Raw genomic sequence first — 21,570 nt, forward strand, 5'->3', positions numbered from 1 at the left:
GAAACTGACCTTCAAGATCCATGTCACAGGTGAGAGAGGACACTCTTTGCCCTTTTCTTTCTATTCCTAGAATAATTTCTAGAATATTTAGAAAAATGATTATTCTTGTATAAGAATATTTCCTAGTAGGTGTCATATTTTTGGAAATCATGACTGGTATGGTTTAGGTCTGATGGAAAAATGATGAAAAGAGTTTGAATATATATTTCCCTTTATATCTCCTCTAGAAAGCTTTAGAAAGTCCTTAGGACAGGCAGCTCCATTCTTTAGAAACTTCCACATTTTCCCTTTGCTGTGGGAACAGATCCTTACACAGGAAGGTTCTAGTTGTACCTCTCGATCCCCACATCCCCACACACTTTTACAACTGGATAACTCTGCAATGCAGTTGATTCTCTAAGTGTTTTAGAAGAGGAGCAATGTGGTGAGCATTTGGGTATCAGCCCAATGTCTGATCCCTTTTTATTCATCATCCTGTGGGGAAGATATAACTGGAAGGTTTCGTGTAGATTAATGTTTCTGAGGCATCAGTAGTTGGCAGCAAGGGGAAGAAGGTGGTGTGGAGAGTCATCCAAGATTCGTTGCCCTGTTGTGGCTCCAGAGTAGGAAAAACAATTTCATTTTCTGATCTACTCTCTGTCTCCTAATTCTCTTGCAAGGGACCTGACTAATGTGCCTCCTGGAGGATGAGGGTATTTCACCATTTGGATGCAATAGTGTGAGATAAGCTAAGCTTTTCTCAGGGTGGGATGAGAAATAGTGACAAAGTTCTGAACATGAAGTCCTGGTCTGTCACTCTTTGCAGGAGCAGAACGACCCAGTGCTGACAGCAGAGGCAGCTGTTGGGAACAAAAGAAACGAATGATATGGGTCTCTGATGCAGCACGGTACATTTTCTGACATAGGAATTAGTCAATTTGCACTCAGCTTCAACCAAAACTATTTCTTCCTTTGACTGCAGTACAGTGGCTTTAAGATATCCTAGCTTGCTGCACAGAGACAGTTGCTTTGTCACAAAAATATTACTAAAAGCTTCTTTAGGAAACAGAACTGCAGCAGACAGACAAGCAAATGAAAACCAAGCAAATCACCTTCCATGGCACAGTTTCCATGTTCTTCCAGCAAATTTAGGTGTGTTCTGCCAGGTCAGAGATGGTTTTCCATTGTTCCTGTAAGCTAGAAGGGCAGTGGGCAAATTCATATCTCAGACATGAATCTTTTTCTCTTCTCAGAGCCAGAAGTTGTATTTACAAACAAGGAGAAGGTGCAGAAGGAGGTGAAGGCTGCACCAACAGAAAATGCCACGCTGAGCTGCGAGGTGGCCCAGGACAAGACTGAGGTGAAGTGGTACAAGGAGGGGAAACTGCTCACCTCGAGCAAGAAGTTCAGGGTGGAGTCTGAGGGCAAATTGCGCCGGCTGGTGGTGAGCCAGGTGGAGAAGAAAGATGCAGGGGAGTACAGCTGTGAGGCTGCTGGCCAGAAACTGACCTTCAAGATCCATGTCACAGGTGAGAAAAGTATTGTCTGTATCACAGCAGAGGGTAATAAAGCAAAAACTGTAGTTGCTGTTATGCAGTTTTCCAGTTGCAATTGTCTGTGCTGAGCTTTTTTTCCCCTGACTGCCTGGATTTGTAGCAAGTGAAGTATTTGGTTTTACTGTGGCACAAAGGCCTGTTTTGTCAGTTTCTAAGTCAGTAGAATAATAATTGCTGATATACGTACAACAGAAGCAATATTCAAGATATTATTCAAGTTCGTCCTGTGCCTGAGATCCCAAACAGTGATTCTTATTCATTGAAACACTTAACCAAGACAAGAATGCGTGGTGAGGCTGGAGTGCATGTTCTGTGCGCAGCCTGTCATGGCAGGGGCAGCAGGAGCTCCTCCTAGCAGCCCATTTGCTATGCCTTTATGTTGGGGGCTGCATCTGGAATGGTGAGTCTGCCTCTCACAGTGAGAGACCTGATGGAGCTGAGTGTTCCCAGAACTCAAAGTAAAATATCTGCAAATCGCACACAAAGAACAAAGGACTGGGTTGGTGAGGCAAAGAATAGAAGGGTAAGTTAGGAGCCATCAGGATGAGGAACAGAAACGTTTTCAGCTGAATTTAAAGGAGGGCAGTGGAGAGATGTGTGCCCAGAGTGATCCTGCTGTGAAGCCTTTCTGCACAGTGCTGGACCAGCAGAAAGCAGCTGAGCTAAAATTTCTGCTAATAACCAGCACAAGAGCAGTGTTAAAATGAAAATAGCTCTGAATGGCAGCAAATAGGCGATTAATCATTAACAGAGAAGCATTTCTTCATTTCACATTTTGCTTGCTTGGTTTCTTCTCTGTTCTACTGTGAAGCATCTACTTACCACAAGAAAACATTCCTTAGAAGAATCTTTTCAGAAAACACCTAAGTATTTTTTCTCATGCATTCTTTTGTTATAAGATTTTAATTGTGAGAGAGCCATTGCAAAATTCTTCTCATGTCACACTTTCATTTCTGAAAGCTTTGTGGCTAGAATATATTTTGTCATTTGCCATTTTGGCATCAGCACTCACTGTGATAGGTTGCAAATGCTTCTTTTCCAACTTGTGACATAACGTAGTTGAGATCTCAGCCTTCAAGATGCCCTAACATTTTGCTGGGTGCTTAATGGCCTTTGGTCAGGAAAGGTTCCCAGCAAAGGGTTCTTCAGACCAGGTCTGCTGGGTCCCCAACCTAGTTTAAGCTTGTGATGTCAAAGGGAACCATGGAGTTGCAAACATACTTGTGTACTTTGCCAGCCACTGTGCTGAGCTACCTGAGTGCTGTAGGGAGAGCATATTTTCTTTGTGCCTTTGACAGTCACAGCTGTGGCAATGAAAGAGGCCATGAGGAGTGTGTTCAAGAAGCCAGGAATACTGTTCTGGGTCATGAAAAGTGAGCCACGAAGCCAGTGGCTTTGCTGTCACATGTTTATGTGTCATTGATGTTTCACTGTGGGTCTTTAGTAAAAGGAACTCAGGGGCTTTTGGTTGCCTGCAAGACAGATGTTCTTTGGGAATGTTTGGGTTAAATATGTTTGCAACCATGAGACTGGTGTGAAGGATCCTCTTGGTTCCTTTTCAGTTCCTAGGTTCTTTCTTGCCTAGATTTGGCATTACAGTTTGCTTAAACAGAAGAGTTGATATTCTCTAGTGAAGGCAATCAGTGTGGGCATAAGCGGTAACCTAAAAGTTTTCCAGCCTCTACAGACAAACCTGCAAAGTGGTCTCATTTCAGTCCCTCAGCCAATACTTTCTTTCTTTGCTGCACTCAGAGCCAAAACCTGTGTTTATAAACCAGGAGAAGGTGCAGAAGGAGGTGAGTGCTGCCCTGGCAGAAAGTGCCGCCCTCAGCTGTGAGGTAGCACAGGATACAACCGAAGTAAAATGGTACAAGGATGGAAGACTGCTTGCCTCCTCTAGAAAGTTCAAAATGGAAACTGTGGGCAAAACCCGGCGTCTGGTTGTGGAGCAGGTGGAGAAGAAAGATGCTGGAGAATACGTCTGTGAGGCTGCTGGCCAGAAGCTGACCTTCAAGCTGGAAGCAACTGGTGAGTGTTCACTTTGTGAGCACTAAGCAGCAATGCTGTGGCTTAGGGGTAGACTGGCTATCTTCTACCCTGTGGGCATGGTGCAGCTGTGGTTCCCCCTGAAACAACGTCAATGAACTGCAGCACAAATTAGATTCTCCTTTTTGATGTAGAGGTAGCAAGGTGAAAATCTGGTCGTGGAATATTTTTGACTAAGGAAATGCTATACAGATTTTGCTTATCTTTGCACACCTCATCACCTGATCTGTTTCAGTGACCAGCAGCTGAAAGTAGGCATGGGAAGTTCTGAAGAGCAGAGAGAGAGATAGGGAGGAAGGTGATTAAGACAATTCCCTCTGCTGCTGTGTGTTCCAGAGCTGCCCAGTTCTGTGGCAAAGCATTGTTTGAGATGAAGAGGCCAAGAGAAAGGGAGTAAAATGAATAGAAAATAGGCCATACTCAGCATATTAATACTTCTTGATTAGTTTTAGAATTCTGGAAATGGCAGAAGAATTACACAGGTAATTTTACTTTTAAGAAACACATTTTCACGGGTAGCAAATAAAATGCATACTTCAATTTCCATTCCTTTGCTTCTCTTCTAAGCAGAAGCTCTGGATTTCCTGATGGAGCATTTTCTTTCTTCCCACTCAGCAAAAGATTGTATTAGCCATATTCCTATGTTCTAACAGATTAGGGAGCTGGTATGCAATTGTGAGTTGTGGAAACTGAAAACTGCTGTCTTTGAGGATTTGAGAAGTTATTAGTTTTCCTCTTTCAATATCTTTCCCAGAACCAGAGGCTAAATTTGGAAAGGAATTTGTCCAGAAGGAACCTCTCGTTGTACAAGAACATGAAAGCATCACTCTGACCACTTCAGTAACACCAGAAACAGCTGTAGTGAAGTGGTACAAAGATGGAAGAGAAATCAAGGCGAGCAAGAAGTATGAGATCAAGAGTGATGGGGCATCCAGGACCCTGACAGTGAACCTGGCAGAGAGCACAGACACTGCTGTGTATGCTTGCCAAACAAAGAATGACAAGCAGGAATTCAAAGTAGAAGTGAAAGGTGAGCAGCAGCCTGCAAATTGTGTCCCTTCCTAACAGCTGCTCTTTTATTATGGGAGGATAAAGTGAAGAAGATTGATCTCTCTTAAAAGCTGTTCCAACCTTTATACTTTAATTGCCTTTGAAGTTGCTGTGGCATCCCCAGCATAGACCAGAAAAGTCCTTCTTGCCCCCAGAGATCCAAGTTTGTCCTCTGCTGGCTGCTTGAGATCTCAAGAGCTATGGTGGGCTCTTTTCCTGCTATTTGTTTCCCACTGTCATCACGTAATTTCTATCTCCTCGTAAAGCACTTGGTAGGACATGGGCAGAGCCTCAGCTCTTCCTGACTCTGCTAAGCATGACAAATCTGAGGAGGAGGATGTAGAATGGGATTTATGTCCCTTCAGATGCTGGAGAAATCTGCAGCTGGGGTGCACCCCACCAGCTCCATTCAGCTGTGAGTGCACGGGAGTGATCCACCCAGCAGGTTGAATGTGTCACATCCCATTGGCTGTGTCTGCAGTTACATGCGGTACAAATGTGGCTGCTGGGGTTCTAGCAGCAGATTTTTAATTACATTCAGGCAAATTAGACTCTGATTTAAAACAAACAAACAAAAAGCAATTAAAGCAGCAACAAGGGACAGTCCCAACCAACCGACAATAGCAACAAAAAACCACCATGCATCTCATCAGGTAGAAGATTAGAAACACAGGAAGGTAAACTTCAAGCCTCTTTTAAGGCACTGTTCTTGTGTTTGCAGAATGATAAAGGTCATATAATTCCATGTCGATAAAATCTCTCCAGATTTCCATATTTTGGGTTTATTTCAGCCTACCCCGATCCCCAAGTCTGTCTGTGGCCTTTTTGTTTGTTTTGTCTTTCTTGTGTTGTTTTTTCCCTTTTAAATTTGGCTCTAATAGGTTCTGTAAAACACATTTCAGAGCTTCCACTTTCTCACAGTTCTTTTCTTTCCTCTCCATCTTAGAAATCCCAGTGAAGATCACCAAGCAGCTCGAAGCCGTTAAGGCTGAGATTGGAGGCAGTGTCACTTTGAGCTGTGAAGTGAGCCATGCCAAAGGCAAGGTGGTGTGGCGCAGGAATGCAGTTGAGATCAAACCCAGCAAACGTTTCCAGATTCACGAGGAAGGGGTCAAACGAACCCTGACAATAACAGGGATCCGGGCTGAGGATGAGGGAGAGTACTTCTGTGAGTCCAGAGATGACAAGAGCAGCATTACCATCACCCCCAAAGGTATGTCACTGCAAACGAGGGGTGGCAGTGGGGAAGGATTCTTGGCTTCCCTCATCAGGTTACAACCCTGCAGAGCTGACTTTATTCATGTGTTTATGCTGCTCCCTGTGTTGACAACCGAGTAGGGAACTTCGCTTCCTCTCTAAATAGCTGTGGAACATCTATTTGTGAAGAGCACAGCTCATGTAGGTGGGCAAATCAACCTTCGTGCCACATGGAGGCTGGAGTTAAGCATCCTAAATGTAGGATGGGATTTTTTTCCCCTTCTTTTCCTCTCTCTTTTTTTTTTGTCTTGCATCTTTATAGATGCAGCCTACAGACAGCAGATGTGCTGGGGCGTTATGGTGGTCTTTTACTGCGAGTTATAAAACTTGATGCTTCCAATAAAATCACTGCCCCCGTTGGGTCATACTGCATCTCAAAGATGTGCTCCTAAGTGGTTTCTTCTTCTCCATCAGCTCCCAGAGTGGTGAAATTTGTTACGAGTCTCAACAACGTGGCTTCTGAAGAAGGAAAAGAGGCTGTCTTCAAGTGCACTGTTACTCCCAGTGATGCTGTGGTCACCTGGTTCAGGAATGGTGTCAAGATTGAAGCCAGCAAGAAATATGTGATCTCACAGGAGGACACCAACCACAGCCTCACCATCACTGATCTGACACTGGAAGATGCAGCTGAAATCTCTGCCAATGCTGAGGGCGTAGAAAGCACAGCCAACCTCAGAGTCCGGGGTAAGGGGCAGTAATGCCCTGCTGACAGGTTGTCACTGGTGCTGTTTGTGGGTTTTATGTAGTCTTTCCTCTGATTATGGTAACGGTATGGAATTTTATTTCCTTAAGTAGGGTTCCCCAGAGTGCACTGGGACTGGAGCTACCATGTAAATTCTTTCTAAAAAAGTGTTTTGTGGATTCTTTACATTGCTACTATTATTTCTTCTCATTTACCAGAGGCCTCAGTCTCATTCAAGAAGAAACTGGAGCCTAAAACTGTTGAAGAGAGAGACACAGTGACCCTGGAGGTAGAGCTGACCAAGCCTGGAGAAGTCAAGTGGATGAGGAACAGCATTGTATTGAAGCCAAGTGAAAAAATACAGATCAAAGCTGAGGGAACAAAGCATATCTTGATAGTTAAGGACATCTCCTTTGCAGACAGGGGCTTTTACTGCTGTGAGAGTCCTGATGACAAGACCCAAGCCAAGATCAATGTGGAAAGTAAGTTGAATGATTGCAAGGTCTGTAAATACACTGGATCCGATTTGAACTTGGATTCAGGTCTTCTCCATTATCACAGTGGCCACTGCCACCCCTTGTTGCCATGGGGACATGGGGTCACAGCTGTGGGCTTGGCCATCAGATAAATTCCTGAGATAAGGTGGAAGAGAAGGCTTCTCATTGACCATAATCTTTTAGCTGATTCTTCTCTTTCTTCTGTCCCATCCCTGCAGGCTGGACGTGGCTCTGGGCAGCCTGGTTTGGTGGTTTCTGACCCTGCACATAGCAGGGGGTTGGAAGTGGATGAGCATTGTGCTCCTTTTCAACCCAGGCCATTCTATGATTCTGGTATTTCTCACTCTGGTGCAGTCTGCTTTTTTCATTTGTATAGCTATCAGCAACCTACTCCCTGCTTACTCATCCATTCTTCTCTACAAAGCACATCTTTCAGAGAATCTCTTTATGTTCAGTCAGAGTTAAAAAATCAAAATAAAAACACAGGAGCCAATCTATCTATGGATGCTTTCCTTTCAAGTAAGCTAATGGTGCCTCAGGTGTAGCCCTGTACTTCTGTCCTATTTCCTGCATCCTTTTGCCATGATTACTACAGAATAGACAAGGACAGAATTTAAGCACTTAAGGTCTATCTAATTTTGTCTACAAAGCCCCTGCCACCAATTGCTGCTGTGTAGGTCATAAATAATAGGTACTGAAAGACTTGATAGCAGGCTTATGGTACATAAAAGGCTCTTAGAAAGTGGAAAATCAAACAATCTGTTCTCCATGCAGAAATAATGGAATTCAATTGCAATCAGAAAGATACAAGTTATACAACAAAAAAGCTTTTTAATGGTTGGATGATTGAATAAGCCATTTGGAGGGGCTTTGAAGCCTCCACCACGGGTTTCAGAAAAGGTCAGTGAAATATCTGTCTGGGACACAGAGAGCTGAACATGTCCTGGAGCAATGGGAAGGGCTGGATGATTTTTGTAGGTATTTTCAGCCATAGAATTTTGTGTTCTGGTGGTGTGAGTGTGTTCTTTCGTACAAGATGGACAGGTTGGTTTGTTGCATTGCTTCAGACTTTGTGTAGTAGAATCTCAGCAGTGCACAGATGTTAGAGCAGGTTAAAGCTCAGACTTCTGCAAAGTAAACAAGCTTCTGCAATTCATCTCTAGACTGTCTTAGCTGTGGATTAGCTTTGCAGTTTCCTTCCATGAGATTACTTACATAGAGTGAATGCTTAAGTTTAACTCTTGCTCCAGGATTTTGGGCCTATTATTAGGGAAAACATCACAAATAATTTCACCAACAATTCTCCCCACCTATATGTAGCTTTTCTTTTTTTTCACTGGAAGGGTTTACATTTGCAAATAGGTTGGGCATGAGGAAATCGCTGACAACAACCCCATTAATTCTCACAAAGCTCTAATTTCTCTGATTTTGGCCTTTGTCTTGTGATTCTGCATGCACGGCCTGTAGTTAAGCCTGGGTGTCTTTCCCAACACCTTCAATCTCCTGTTCTGACTTAAGTTACTCCACTGCAAATCTCTCTTCTAGTACAAAAGAATTTTTATTTTGCCATTTCTGTGAGGCAGCAGCTGGAAAGGGTGAGATGAGGACTGGGTTGGTTTTTGGTTTGTTTATTGTTTGTTTGCCTAAGAGCAAACTGGGGATCAAAAATATCAAAAATTGATGACAAACTGTCTCAAACAGAGCAGGGTTTGTCAAATTACTGGCATGCACTGTTAGGACAGCTTCATCACTAACATATTCTGGGCTGACAGTTGGCACAAAACTCTGCTTCTGTGTCTCAAAATGTGCAGTTATCACTGCTATTGGCAGTTGCTCATCTTTTCTCCAAACTGGATGGCTGTAGGAAATAAAACAAGCAAGCAAACAAACAAAACAACCCGCAGATATTAACCTGCAGCTGATTGTCAGTGCTGATCTTTGGGCCATGTGCGTCACTTCAGATCCTTCTGTAGCCAACACAGATTGAAAAATACCAAGACCTCCAGAGACTGCTTCAATTTGTAGAGGCACTGAATTACCCTCTAGAGTGTCTTTCTGGATATTTAAGGAAGCACAGGTGACTACGATGCTGATTTATGTTTAGGTTCAGGCTTACTGTTTCAGTGAGATTGGATGAATGGCTCCACATAAGAAAGGGAAATACAGCAGTTCATTGATACCTCATGTTGGAAGAGCACAGCTCAGCGTTGGGCAGTTTGCTGCTTCATTCCCTCTTGCAAGTTGCACCCCGAGGCATTTTTTTTCAAACTCTGATTGTGTCAGTTTCCTTCCAGCAAGATCATCAAATCATTCAGGTTGGAGAAGATCACTGAGATCCCCAGGTCCAACCCCGGCCCACCCCACCGTGCCTACTGACCATGTCCCTCTGTGCCACATCCCCATGACTTTAAGCACCTCCAATGCCTTCGATATATCAGCATGGTTGCTTCAGCTGTGTGAGTTTTTAGACACTGGCTGTTGTTACAGCCAAGCAAAAAAAGCAAAACTGATAGAGCAGTGTCTATGCAGGAAGCAATTGGCTGTCCTGATAGCTGCCAACGGTGTTTTCACAGTTTTGCACAAGGTGTGTTATGCAAGCTTGCATGAGTCTGGATTAAAAACTTCCTGTTCTGATGGAAGGAGAGGATGTTGGTACAAGATAACTACAGGACTTGTGCTCTCCAGATATCCAGCTGCAATCACAGCTTATTGTCACTGTAGAAAATAGCTTCTCTATAGATGAACTGAGTTTCATCAAGTGGCTGAAGCTTTAAGTGATCCAAGGTGAAGCATGGTCCAAACTGGAATTTAGCTAATTGTAGTAGAGAATTACTGTGATCATACAATCTGTAATTATGGGATGCACAGGAAAGGGGCAGTGTGCAAAAGTCTCATTCTGCTGTAGTTATTTTAGTTACGAGTCCTCCATCTAAAACAGCATTGAGCTCTTATCCTGCTTTTTGGTAGAAGCAAGAGTTTAACAGCAGAAGACTGGAGTTATGCTCCATATTTCTTGTCACTTAAGTAAATATTTGAATATATTCTTTGGCTATATTGGAACTCATCAGCAGATGTTCTTTGAATGCTCACATCGCTCCCATCTCTCTCCCTTCTCCTTGGACTGATTGATGGTTTGAGAACGCTTTCAGAGCAAAGTCAATGAGGAATAGCTATGTGAAAACCTATTGCTTTACTCCACTGTAAAAGGCACTTAGTCAAAAGACAAGCGTGTGTTCCAAGCTTAAGATTCCAGGAGATCCTAGAAGCAACTGAGCTGCTCAAACCTGTATTCTGGATGAATATTTTATTGCCAGTTATGGTCAGAATGAGACGTTTGAGTAAGACAAATAAAAAAGTCATGGGTAAACTGGTCCTTCTTGTGATACACTTCTAGGCTTTCATTGGGGAAAAGCATAATTAGGCCAAATAATCATAGCAGAAATTATACCAAGAACATGAGAATAAAATTTCAAGTCTCTTGATATGAAGTTAAACTTCACCTAGTTCTACTATTCCCCAAATGGTCATTGCCTTATAAGAAGAACAACTTTGCAAAAGTAATTTTTTTTTGGTCTTGTGTGCAATACAATGTGGGATAATATCTAGAGGCCACTTGAAACTTCTGCCTGTGGCTGTTTTTTTCCATCTGGAAGGATCCATTTAAGAAGAGCGCACATGATCTGATTATGAACAAGTTTTCCTTTTTGTAAAGGTTGTTGTTTAATTTGCAGATACTGTATTTGGGGGAGGAATTTCTTTTGGAAGTCCTGATGCTATTCAGGCATTCAAGGCCAGGCTGGATGGGGCTTTGAGCAACCTGGTCTAGAGGGAGGTGTTTCTGCCTGCAGCAGGCGGGTTGGAACTAGATGATCCTAAAGTCCCTTCCAACCCAAACCTTTCTATGATTCATTCTAGGATTCTATTTCTCAGCTCCTGGTGTGAGATCTCCAACCTCTCCCTGTTGTTTTTCAGTGAGGCAGATCAAGCTGGTGAAAGGTCTGCAGCCCCTCGAAGTCTCTGAGAAGGGCACTGTCACCTTTTCTGTGGAGGTGTCCCACGAGGATGTGGAAGGGACTTGGCAGAAGGATGGCGTGAGGCTGAAGCCTGCACCAAATGTCACAATGGGTGTCCAGGGGAAGAAACATTCACTGACACTTTCTTCTGTGACTCTTGAAGATGCAGGACTCATCTCCTTTAAAGCAGAGGGCATTCATTCATCGGGGAGGCTCACTGTGAGAGGTACTGCTTGCTTTGGGATTTGGTTATCTGCTCCTGTTCCAGAGTACTTTAAGAGCACAACCAGCTTTCTTTGCAACTGCAGAGAACATTGTGCACTGAGCCAACAGAATATCCCTCAAGTATCAAGAAGATTGTTGTAACATCATTGTCCCTAGCACGAGTAATGATAACGTGCTCAAAACAGTAGGTTTTTGTTATTAATTACAAGTTATATTAAGCATGGAAAGTAGGCCCTGCCTTTTATTATTCCTCATGCCAGATGCTCCTGGAGACCTCATTCCCAATTAAATGCACATCCTTTTTTTTTTCCTTCTCAGAATTGCCTGTGAAAATCAGCAAACCGTTGGCAGATATCAGTGTCACTCAGAAGGACAAGGTTGCATTTGAGTGTGAGCTGTCCAGGCCCAATGTGGATGTCAAGTGGTTCAAGGTATGGCACGCAATGACATTTTCATTTCTGGCTTCTCTGGAAATGAATGAGAGCCTTTAATTTCACTTCCAAGGGATGCAAGTCTGAGCTTTTGCTTTATAGCTTTGGAATAGCTCTCTTTCCTTTATGCTCTTTTACTTGCCCAAAATCAGCACTCTTTGTTGTTGTATCCTGAGTTCATTTATCAGCTTGAAATTGAAATTTGTCTCGAGCTTATTGTGAACTCCTGAAGTCTTGCTGCACAAAATGTTGTTGGTAGGAGTACAGTCTTGAGCTTCAGCTCTCACACAGAAATTCTCACTCAGAATTTATAGCTCCGTTGTGAACTGAGTTTTAAGGTAAAACCTCAGTTTTCTTTGCACCTGACAGTCTGAGAATTTGCTCAGGCACTTTGCGTACCTTGGTGGGGCTGTGCTGATTCTTCCCTGACTTGGGTATAATGTCATTTCTTCAAGATAATGTACAAATGGGCTTGTTGCCAATCCTCTGCAGTGCTTTAAGCTGTCACAGGTCAGCCAGAATTTACATATGTTCTACAGCCCTCCCCACACTGTGCACTGTGTGCGTATGCTCCAGTAAGCACAGTTCCATTAAGTCTTGGGAGGCAGGTGTATTAAGCACAGAGCTGAAGACTCCTTTTGGTCAGTGCAGAGGTGAAAGGACTGGAGATCTGACTTGGCATTTTCCCTTCTAGGATGGGAAGGAGCTCCAGCAAAGTAAAAAAGTGGGCATTACTTCCCAGGGAAATAAGAGAAGTCTCGTTATCCACAAGTGTGAATATGAAGACCAGGGAACCTACACGTGCCAAGCAGCTGAAGACAAGACATCAGCTACACTAAAGGTTCATGGTATGTTTAACTGAAAGAGTAGATACATCCTATTGAGGTATTTTGCTCCACAGCAAGAAATGCTTTATGGGCAGTTTGGGCATTTCTTGGATTTTCGGATGCCTTTCTCTTTTTAGTGAGAATACTGGGCAGAAATGTTGTGTGCTTGTTCTATCCTTAGAAGAATATTTTTGGATGAAGCTCTAATTGATTTTCCATCTACTAGAAGTGATTTATATTTTCTGGAATTTAAACAGTATTTCCAGATCAGCAAATGAGCAAATGCTGGACAGACTGGCATAGATCAGGGATTCAGTGTCTGGTATGCCCATGGTTTGGTTCAGCTTCTGCCAGTGCCAAAGAAGGATTTGCATATGTACTCGAATACAAACTTGGACAGTCCCTGGGTACAATTTAAAGAGCTGCCATACTTTTAACCAGTGCAGTAAATGCTAAAGAGAATGCCATGATAGCTGACTGCCTCTCTTCTTTATGCTCAAGAAAGATTTTTCCCTCCATGTATTGCACTGGTTAAACCCCAGTTGTAATTCATCACCAGGCTCTGAAGCATCAGACTGGTTACTGAGCATGCAGGTCTGCTATGCCCTGCTAGATGCCATCTTCCAAAGGAACATCTGAAAGGATCCTTTTTTCTGATTTCTTACTAGATGCTGTCCTCATGTGGCCACTTAGGTTCAGTGTTAGCAGTCTCTTCATGAACATCTGTCCTGTTCCATTACTTTGGTGAACTCTCATTTTCTCTCACTCTGCAGCCAGGTTGGGCTGCTGTTTTGGTGCTGGCTGGCTTATGCAGGAACTTTGCTCCTGAGGTTAATCCGAGTTGTATCCAGGCCCTTCAGGAGGAAAGGGAAGCAGTAGCACAGAAATATGGTCCAGTTCTGACGTAAATGAGTGCAGACCTGGAGAGTTAAAAGGGATTGTGTCATGTTCAAGAGATTTTGAAGCAAAGGTACCCTTTAGGTAAGACTTGTGCCTGAGATTCCATATGTTCTGGGCACGTGAGTTAAGGAAAGACTGGGAGCATGCAGAGAAGCATATGAATGAAAAAAGGTTTATAGTGACAGAAGAGAGTTCTGTCTGGCATAGTTTGGAAAATAAAGATGAGGTGATTGGTGGTAACCAATGTAGCTTCACCAAGGTCAAGTCATACCTGACAAACTTGGTGGCCTTTCATGGTGGAGTAACAGCATGAGTGGATAATGGAAGAGCAACTGATGTTATCTACCTGGACTTGCAAAGCATTGCATGACATCCTGGTCACCAAATTGGAGAAAGATTTGATGGATAAGGATAAGGTTGCATGATAAGGAATTGGCTGGATGGTCACGCTCGGAGAGCTGCAGTTAATTGCCCAATGTCAGGTGGAGACTGGTGTTGGGAGCAGTGTCATTTAACATCTTTGTAGGTGACATGGACAGTGGGATCAAGGGCACCCTCAACAAGTTTGCAGATGATGCCACACTGAGTGGTGCTGTTGACATGCTAGATGGAAGGAATGCTACCCAGAGGGACCTGGGCAAGCTGGAGATGTGGACCCATGGCAACCTCATGAAGTTCAACATGGCCAAGTGCAAGGTCCTGCACCTGGGTTGTGGCAATCCCAAGCATAGGTACAGGCCAGGAGGAGAATGGCTTGAGAGCAGCCTTGACCCTAAGAAGAGTCGGTCTGGAGGGATGCGTCCCTGCCTGTACCAGGGAGATTGGAACTAGATGATGGTTCTTTCCAACCTAAGCCATTCTATTTTATGTTTTTTCTATCCTTAATGTGACTGGACATGTTTTAGAAAAGATGAGATTCTGGCTTCCATGAAAACCACTTGCAATATGCTCCATTGTAGCTATTAAGTCTGTCTTTAAGTTCAAGGGTGATAATGTATGTACTGTGTTGAAGAGAGAAAAGACTTGTGAATGGATTGTGGTTTAGAATAAAATGTAATGCCATTTATTTTCCATGCAAATATTTGTAAGGTAAAGATGGTGCACTCAGTTCTGGAGACACCCTGACAAATATATCTCTACTGTTTCACAGCTCGAGATATCAAGATTGTTAAACCACTGGAAGATGTGGAAGTGAATGAATATGAGAGTGCATCTTTTGTCTGTGAGATTTCACACGATGAGGTTCAAACCCAGTGGTACAAAGACGACAACAAGCTGAAGGCTGATGACAACATTAGAATGCGTCAAGAAGGTAGGGTGTAAGGGGGGGATCTTTTTCCTGAGTGGGGAGTGGGTTGGAGAACAAGCAGAAAGGACATCTGAAATCAATTTAAGAAGGCTCAGAAGGGAGTTTCCCTTTTGTTTTGGGATTGCAGTTAGGCTGGAACAAGTGATGTGGTGGGAACTTTAGTGTGGGAAATGTGATGCTATCCCACCATCCCATGCTGCCAGGAGCAGGTAGGAAATCAGTGCAATTATTTCCAAAGTGGGGGTAAACAGGGCAGTCAGTTCATCTCTGAAAGGAGTTTTTGTCTGGCAGTGAGTGGGATCCTTCTGTCTCAAGTGCTTTACAGATGATGGCGGCCGCATTTGGTCAGTCCTTGTAGAAGCCATGTTTAGGTTACGCTTTGATGGGGATGTGGATGTAGGGAAATGTGTGGCTTCACTGAGATGACAACAGGCAGTGGTGGTGTGAAACCAGATGGATGATGCTCAGCCCTGGCAATGCTCAAGAAAGCAATGTGTGGTTGTGTGTCTGCTCTCCAGCACAGTTTGGTGGGGCGGGTTGACAGTTGGACTAGATGATCTTAGTGGTGTTTTTCACCCTTAGTGACTCTGTGTTCTCTGCTTCAGGAAAGACCTACTCGCTGACTTACACACGTGTCCAAGTCAAAGATGCAGCAGAAATCAAATTTGTAGCAGAAAAGGCAGAATCTCGTGCCCATCTTACAGTCAAAGGTAATTATGCTTCTGATGATGACTTTGCTTGATTATCTCATGTTTTAAACCAGCTAGCATCCTTTGCTTTAATGCCAAGGAAGTTAAACAACACCTGGACCTTTTGCAGAAATAAAAACTCCTACCTACCTTTCTGCCTGTGAAATATACATCTTGTCGTTTGAGATTTACTTTTGCAAAGTAAAACAGTTTATTTTCTCAGGTTGATTTTCTACCTTTTGAGTTGATCTGTGTTTGAACGTTGAGGGATAACAAACATTTCATTCTTCATTTTCTCTTGTTGTTTGAAAAGAGCACAGGTCTGTTTTTATATGTAATGTTAAGCTTAAGTAGTGTGATAGAGAAAGAAAAGGAAGATGTTTGAATTAACACACTACTCAAGAGCTCAGGAAATCTGAGTTCAGTCCCTGGCTTTGCCACTGCACGGCCGTACGGCGCTGAATAATTTACTCTTTATCTCTGAAATCTGGCCATCCAAGTGGTAAAATAGGGATAACAAGTCTTTTCATGAGCTCCTTATTTGCTGTGCACTAGATCAAGTGCTTAACAGAGTGTCGCCATCCAAGTAACCATCCATAAAAGAACCATTGCTACTGAGTTTTATTGGCCTCTTTCACAGAAACTGTGCTGATTAGTACATATATTCATATACACATACATATATGTATGCATAGACACACATGCTTGTTTGTTTTAGAGCTGCCTGTGAAAATTGTGAAGCCTCTGCGAGATAAGATTGCACTTGAAAAGCATCGGGGATTCCTGGAGTGCCAGGTGTCTCGTGCCAATGCTGAAGTGAAGTGGTACAAAAAGGATGTTGAAATCCATCCTAGTGACAAATATGAAATTGTGAGCGACGGCGTGTATCGGAAACTCATCATCAACGATGCAGACTATGAAGATGAGGACACATACACTTGTGATGCCTTTGATGACAAAAGCAGTGCTCATTTCTTTGTTGAAGGTAAAAAAAAATAATAGTTTTTTAGAAAATGGAATGCAGATAGGCTTATACAAAAGCCATTGTCACTTACTTTGAAAACACAGTGCCAATTAAGCAATTATTTAAATTCAGAGAGTTTTTTGCTTTCCCAAAGTCCATTGATATTCTCCTCTCATAAGGGCAAGAACATCCTGGAAAATGAATTTCTCCCAAGTAGAATCATTAAATTTGAGCTACAGAGACCTTTACTAGGAGAAAAGCTTGTTCAGAGATAAGTTTCCGTAGTTAACAAAAGTAATTATCAATATCTGCATTTCATTGAACCTCTATTCCATTTTATAACGCCAAGAGTTTGATATCGGGATGGGAAGGTCATGGTTTGCTTTGGATATTGGACTGGGAATCAGAAGATCTGGGTTCTCATCAGGATGTCAAAGTCTTATTGTCTGACTTCTTGACAATATTCCTTTTAGCTGATAGATGTAATGTTCATGTCCAGTAATGCTGGCATGAGAGAACAGGGTGAAAGTGTAAGGACTTTTTCATTCCTTCTAAATCTTTGCTTTCTCTCGTTCCATCCTTCTTAAAGAGCAATCCATTAATATAGTAAAGGAGCTGTGTGATGAGGATGTGACCGAGCCTGAGGAAGCCAAATTTGAATGCGAGATTTCCATTCCTTCTGTGAAACCTCCCAAGTGGTATCTGCGTGGAGAAGCCTTACAGCCTGGCAGAAACATTATCATGCAGCAAGAGGGCACCATCCACCGACTGACCATACTGAAAACCACCACTGACATGACAGGCACCATTCAGTTCTCAATTGGCAAATCAAAATCCACAGCCAATCTGCTTGTCAGAGGTAACGTGTCCTAGCTTGGATTACATCGTGAGGATGAAGAATTAATTAATGTACAGTCTTCCTTCTCTGGGGGCTTTGAAGTATGGTGTGTACACCTGGAGTGTCTGCTCTGTTCCCAGTTAAGATTGTTGGACACTAAATGGGACAGCTGTGTCTCAGTAAGGGATCTGTTTCAGTAAGAGTGATGTATTCAGATCTACAGAGCTAAGATTTTTTCCTTAGCTTTTCTGAAGAAGTCAAATCAGGTGAAATTTACTGTATTTCTGAACTAGACAAGTTTAAGTTTGGTAGCACATGTATTTCATGCAGTTTGTCATTGATTTGATCTGGAACAAAGCTTCCAGACTTTTTATCTTCTGTTGTCCCCAGAGTAAGAGTCTCCATTCACATCCTGAAGTCCTTGTTATGTCTTCAACTCACTCTTACTTGAATAAAATCCTCAACTGAGAGCAATTCAATAAGCACAGAATAAGAACTGGACTGTGCATTTGGTAGATAATATACAGTATTATTTTATAGAAATATAATCAATAGCGTTCCCTGCAGATAATCATTTGTTTTATCTTCACAGAACCATTGTGAACATGAGCACACATGAAATTAATTGAATGGAATGCATACAAGAAACTTTGCTCTTCTTCCAATTGCACTCATCCTTTCTTCTCTTCCAACTCTGCTTTGCAGATTACCATATACAGATCACCAGGAAGTTGGAGGATAAAACAGCTTTGGAACGTCATTCTGTCATCCTGTCCTGTGACTTCAAGCCTTCTCCAAAGGTTGTGAAATGGTTCAAGGGCCACACACCCATCGAGCCCTCTGACAAGTACAAGATCAAGAGGGATAAGCATTCAGCAGAACTCAAGATCCTGAAGCTGAAGCCTGATGATGCTGGTGTGTACAAGTGCAAGGCAGGAATTGCAGAGACTGAGGCCACACTGACAGTTGAAGGTACGAGCAGGGAGGATGGCCTCTTGTGTGTCCTTATGGCTTAACATTTCATGTAAGATTTCTCTTCTTGAGATTGACTTCTACAGTTTTCTCCTGCTAACTTTATAAATGCACAGTCTTCACTGAGCTGTTTATATTATGCAGTGTGCAGAAGTTACAGCATACTGAAATCCAACATTTACGTTCAGGTGGGTTATGCACACACAAGAGCAATTTCTGGGCAAGGTGATGGGATTATGTGGAAAAGAAAGATAAGTTCATTTCTCGAGACATATAGTTTTCCATTTTGTCCAAGGAACTGAATCCTTTGAAACTCTTCAATAATTCTAGGTAAAAATACTGGGTTTTTTTTGTGTGTGGATTGAACTGTGACAGGCCTCTGATTTTTGGTGCACGCCTGCGGTTTTCGTTTCCACTGACCACTGTGTCAGCTCTTACCTGCTGTACATTTGTTAATCATAATAGTCATAGATTCATAGAGTAATTAAGGTTAAATTAAGGTTAAAGACCAAAATATCATCCAGTGCAACAATTCTACCACATCCCAGCATGACAATACTGGTTTTATGGTAACGTAGGTGCACCTTGTTTCCCCGCAGCCCGCAATGTAGAAGTAACCAAACACCTGCAGGATGTGGAAGTTGAAGAAGAGAGCTCTGCTGTCTTCTCCTGTGAGCTGTCCCATGATGATGAGGACGTGGAATGGTTCCTGAATGGCACCCTCCTTTACACCAACAATTACAATGACATCAAGAATGTTGGCAATTGCTACACGCTGACGATGAAGCAGGTCAAGCCTGAGGATGCTGGCATGGTGACAATGAAGTCAGAGAAGGTGTCAGAGAGCGCGCGTCTGAAGGTGATAGGTGGGTCTGACCACATCCCTCCTGGATGTGAATAAGAGATGCTGAGGAGCTGCAGTTTGCTACATTGTGCAGCAATCCTGCTTCTAAACCTCACCTCTCTGGGGTGACAAGTAGTCAGGGGCTTTCTTCCAGTGAAAGGTTCCATTGTAGCAGATGAATATCAACAGAGGATGGTTTTGGTGTCCTGCCAAAATATTCCATGGCTCATTATCATCATTTTACTTAACATAAGAGTTTCAAGAGCAATTTCTTTTACTGCTTCAGCAGTATGCAGAGATAGCATACTGCTATCTCTAAGGATTTCTGACTGCAAGGAGCAGAGCTTGTGTTTACCTCCAACGGTAGGACACAGCTTTCAGTGTATATGTTCTGGAGTGGTACAGATTCAGCACAAAGAATGCAGTTTGCTGCTGTTCTTAATATGTTTTAAAATTTGGTCACACAACTTAATTGCAGAGATTTGATGAGTTGTCATATGTCACCTCGGCCATAGTAAGTTGCATGCTGAATCTGATCAGTTCCTTGGAACTCCTTGAAGCACAGGGTAAAAATTTCTTTAGAAACACATCCGTACGTGGATGCTCAGGTAACTCATAGGGATTTGTTGTCCTGAGTTATCTTCATCATGTATCTGTGTTATCTAGAATGGATGCATCTGTGGGAAACACTCTGAGAAATTCTGTCTGAAAGTCAGTCTGAGATCTTCCACATTGTTGTAGGAAATCGAGGAGATCATTCTGTGTGTGTTTTGCATCCTGGTATGACTAAGCAACTGATCTAGCAGTGGATGTCCCTGTTTATTGCAGGGGAGTTGAACTAGATAGCCTTTAAAGGTCCCTTCCAACTCTAAATATTCTGTGATTCTAACCTGCTCTCTCCAGCAATTAAGCTCTTTTACTCTGTCCACTCAGAGTTTGAAAGATTTCCTCTTCCTCTTTTCTTTTATATTTGGTGGATTTTTTTTTCTCTGTATAAACATCCTATGTGCGAAATAGAAGATAGATAAAAGGAGTCAGTAGAACAGGAAAATCAAAAGTGTTCAGCAGCATATCCTCTTAATGATGCTGCCTGCTGCATGAGCTCTGCTTCATGAGAGGGCAGTGCCAGCTCTCCAGCTTTAGAAGAGCTGCATCCCAATTACTTCACATGATATCAGTCCCACCCACGGCAATGCAGGCTGCCTCTCCTGTTTCCTTTATTCTCCTAGTGATTAGTTCAGAATTCCATAAACTCATTCAGTTGTCAGACATGAAACTGCTTTAGGCTCTACACTGGTGTTGTCAGTATTGGTAAGGGTTTATTTATCCCCCTTTAAAAATCTGAAAGCAACTGGAAATGTCTCAAATATCGCGTTGTCCTGTGTTGCCTGTTTAATTCCAGAGAAGCCTGCTGTCTTCATGAAGTCCTTGGATGATGTTTTTGGTGAGGAGAGAGGTGTGATTAAACTGGAATGTGAAGTCTCCAAAGAGAAGGTCAAACCGGTGTGGAAAAAGGACGGTGTTGTGCTCACTTCTGGCAACAAATATGAACTCGTGCAGTCTGGGAAGACCCTATGCCTCCTTATCCACGACCTCGAGAAGGCAGATGCAGGTTTATACACCTGTGATATTGGCACTGATGTTGCCAAGTCAAAGGTCGGCGTTCAGGGTAAGTCCTGTGGACAGTAAAGGGATGCTGAAAACACATTCAGGTTGGTTGCTATGTCTTACAGCTATTCCTCCTTGAGACTTAGTGGTTTCTACAATAAAACAATGTTACTGCAATTTACCACAGTGATGTCTGGACAGTTCCCATTGCTTCTGATGTAAGTATATCTCATTCTTCCATGAAAATCATCTTCCCTCTGTTCCATCGAGTGAGCTGTCCACATAGTCCTTCCAGAGCAAAGCCAGGAGATTCACATGTCTCTTTTTCTATAGCTTTCTGGTAATTCTGAGTGGAAAATGTCTGAGAAATTCTTTGCAAGTCAAGTACATCAGTAAGGAATGCAGCCATGTCCTGCAAATCCTGGGTTAAAACACCAGTACTACTACTCATGTCAATCATAAATGCCTTTCCTCCACATAAACCTCATGTTAACCTATCTCTTATCTTCCAGAGCTGAACATTGGCATTACCAAACGGCTGAAGAACACTGAAATCCAGGAGGGAGAAGACTGTACTTTTGAATGCATTTTGTCCCATGAAAGCATTGATGACTTCAACTGGACACTGAATGGGAGCAGAGTGAAAAGTGGTGGGAGATTTAAAGCTTCTAATGTGGGTCGGAAGTATACTCTCAGTATCAAAAGTGTGATTCCTGCTGATGCTGGGGAAGTCATTTTCACTGCCCGTGGTCTAACCTCCAAAGCCTCTCTGGCTGTGAAAGGTAATGAGATCAGACAGATTCTGGGGTCTGATTCCTTCAACTGTGTTCTGATAAGATTGTCGTGTTATATATGGTATATAACTCATAATATGGTTACAGCA

General features: G+C 42.8%; 1 protein-coding gene across 1 annotated transcript in view; it reads left to right on the forward strand.

Annotated features, from left to right (window-relative positions):
- OBSCN (obscurin, cytoskeletal calmodulin and titin-interacting RhoGEF) overlaps nucleotides 1-21,570 on the forward strand; it is a 153,205-nt gene that overhangs the window by 23,207 nt on the left and 108,428 nt on the right. Inside the window, 18 exon segments of the mRNA XM_042817438.1 lie at nucleotides 1-29; nucleotides 1,233-1,508; nucleotides 3,288-3,563; nucleotides 4,336-4,611; nucleotides 5,578-5,844; nucleotides 6,303-6,572; nucleotides 6,789-7,052; nucleotides 11,040-11,306; nucleotides 11,624-11,736; nucleotides 12,431-12,584; nucleotides 14,614-14,775; nucleotides 15,378-15,482; nucleotides 16,180-16,446; nucleotides 17,015-17,284; nucleotides 17,969-18,235; nucleotides 18,835-19,101; nucleotides 20,482-20,748; nucleotides 21,200-21,469. The exon segment at nucleotides 1-29 is cut by the window's left edge and continues 5 nt beyond it. Coding sequence (XP_042673372.1) covers nucleotides 1-29; nucleotides 1,233-1,508; nucleotides 3,288-3,563; nucleotides 4,336-4,611; nucleotides 5,578-5,844; nucleotides 6,303-6,572; nucleotides 6,789-7,052; nucleotides 11,040-11,306; nucleotides 11,624-11,736; nucleotides 12,431-12,584; nucleotides 14,614-14,775; nucleotides 15,378-15,482; nucleotides 16,180-16,446; nucleotides 17,015-17,284; nucleotides 17,969-18,235; nucleotides 18,835-19,101; nucleotides 20,482-20,748; nucleotides 21,200-21,469 — 4,067 coding nt within the window.

This window comes from Centrocercus urophasianus, unplaced genomic scaffold (assembly GCF_019232065.1).
Source record: "Centrocercus urophasianus isolate 14NV4802_14NV808 unplaced genomic scaffold, USGS_Curo_1.0 seq_16, whole genome shotgun sequence".
In the NCBI taxonomy this organism is placed as follows: Eukaryota; Metazoa; Chordata; class Aves; order Galliformes; family Phasianidae; genus Centrocercus; species Centrocercus urophasianus.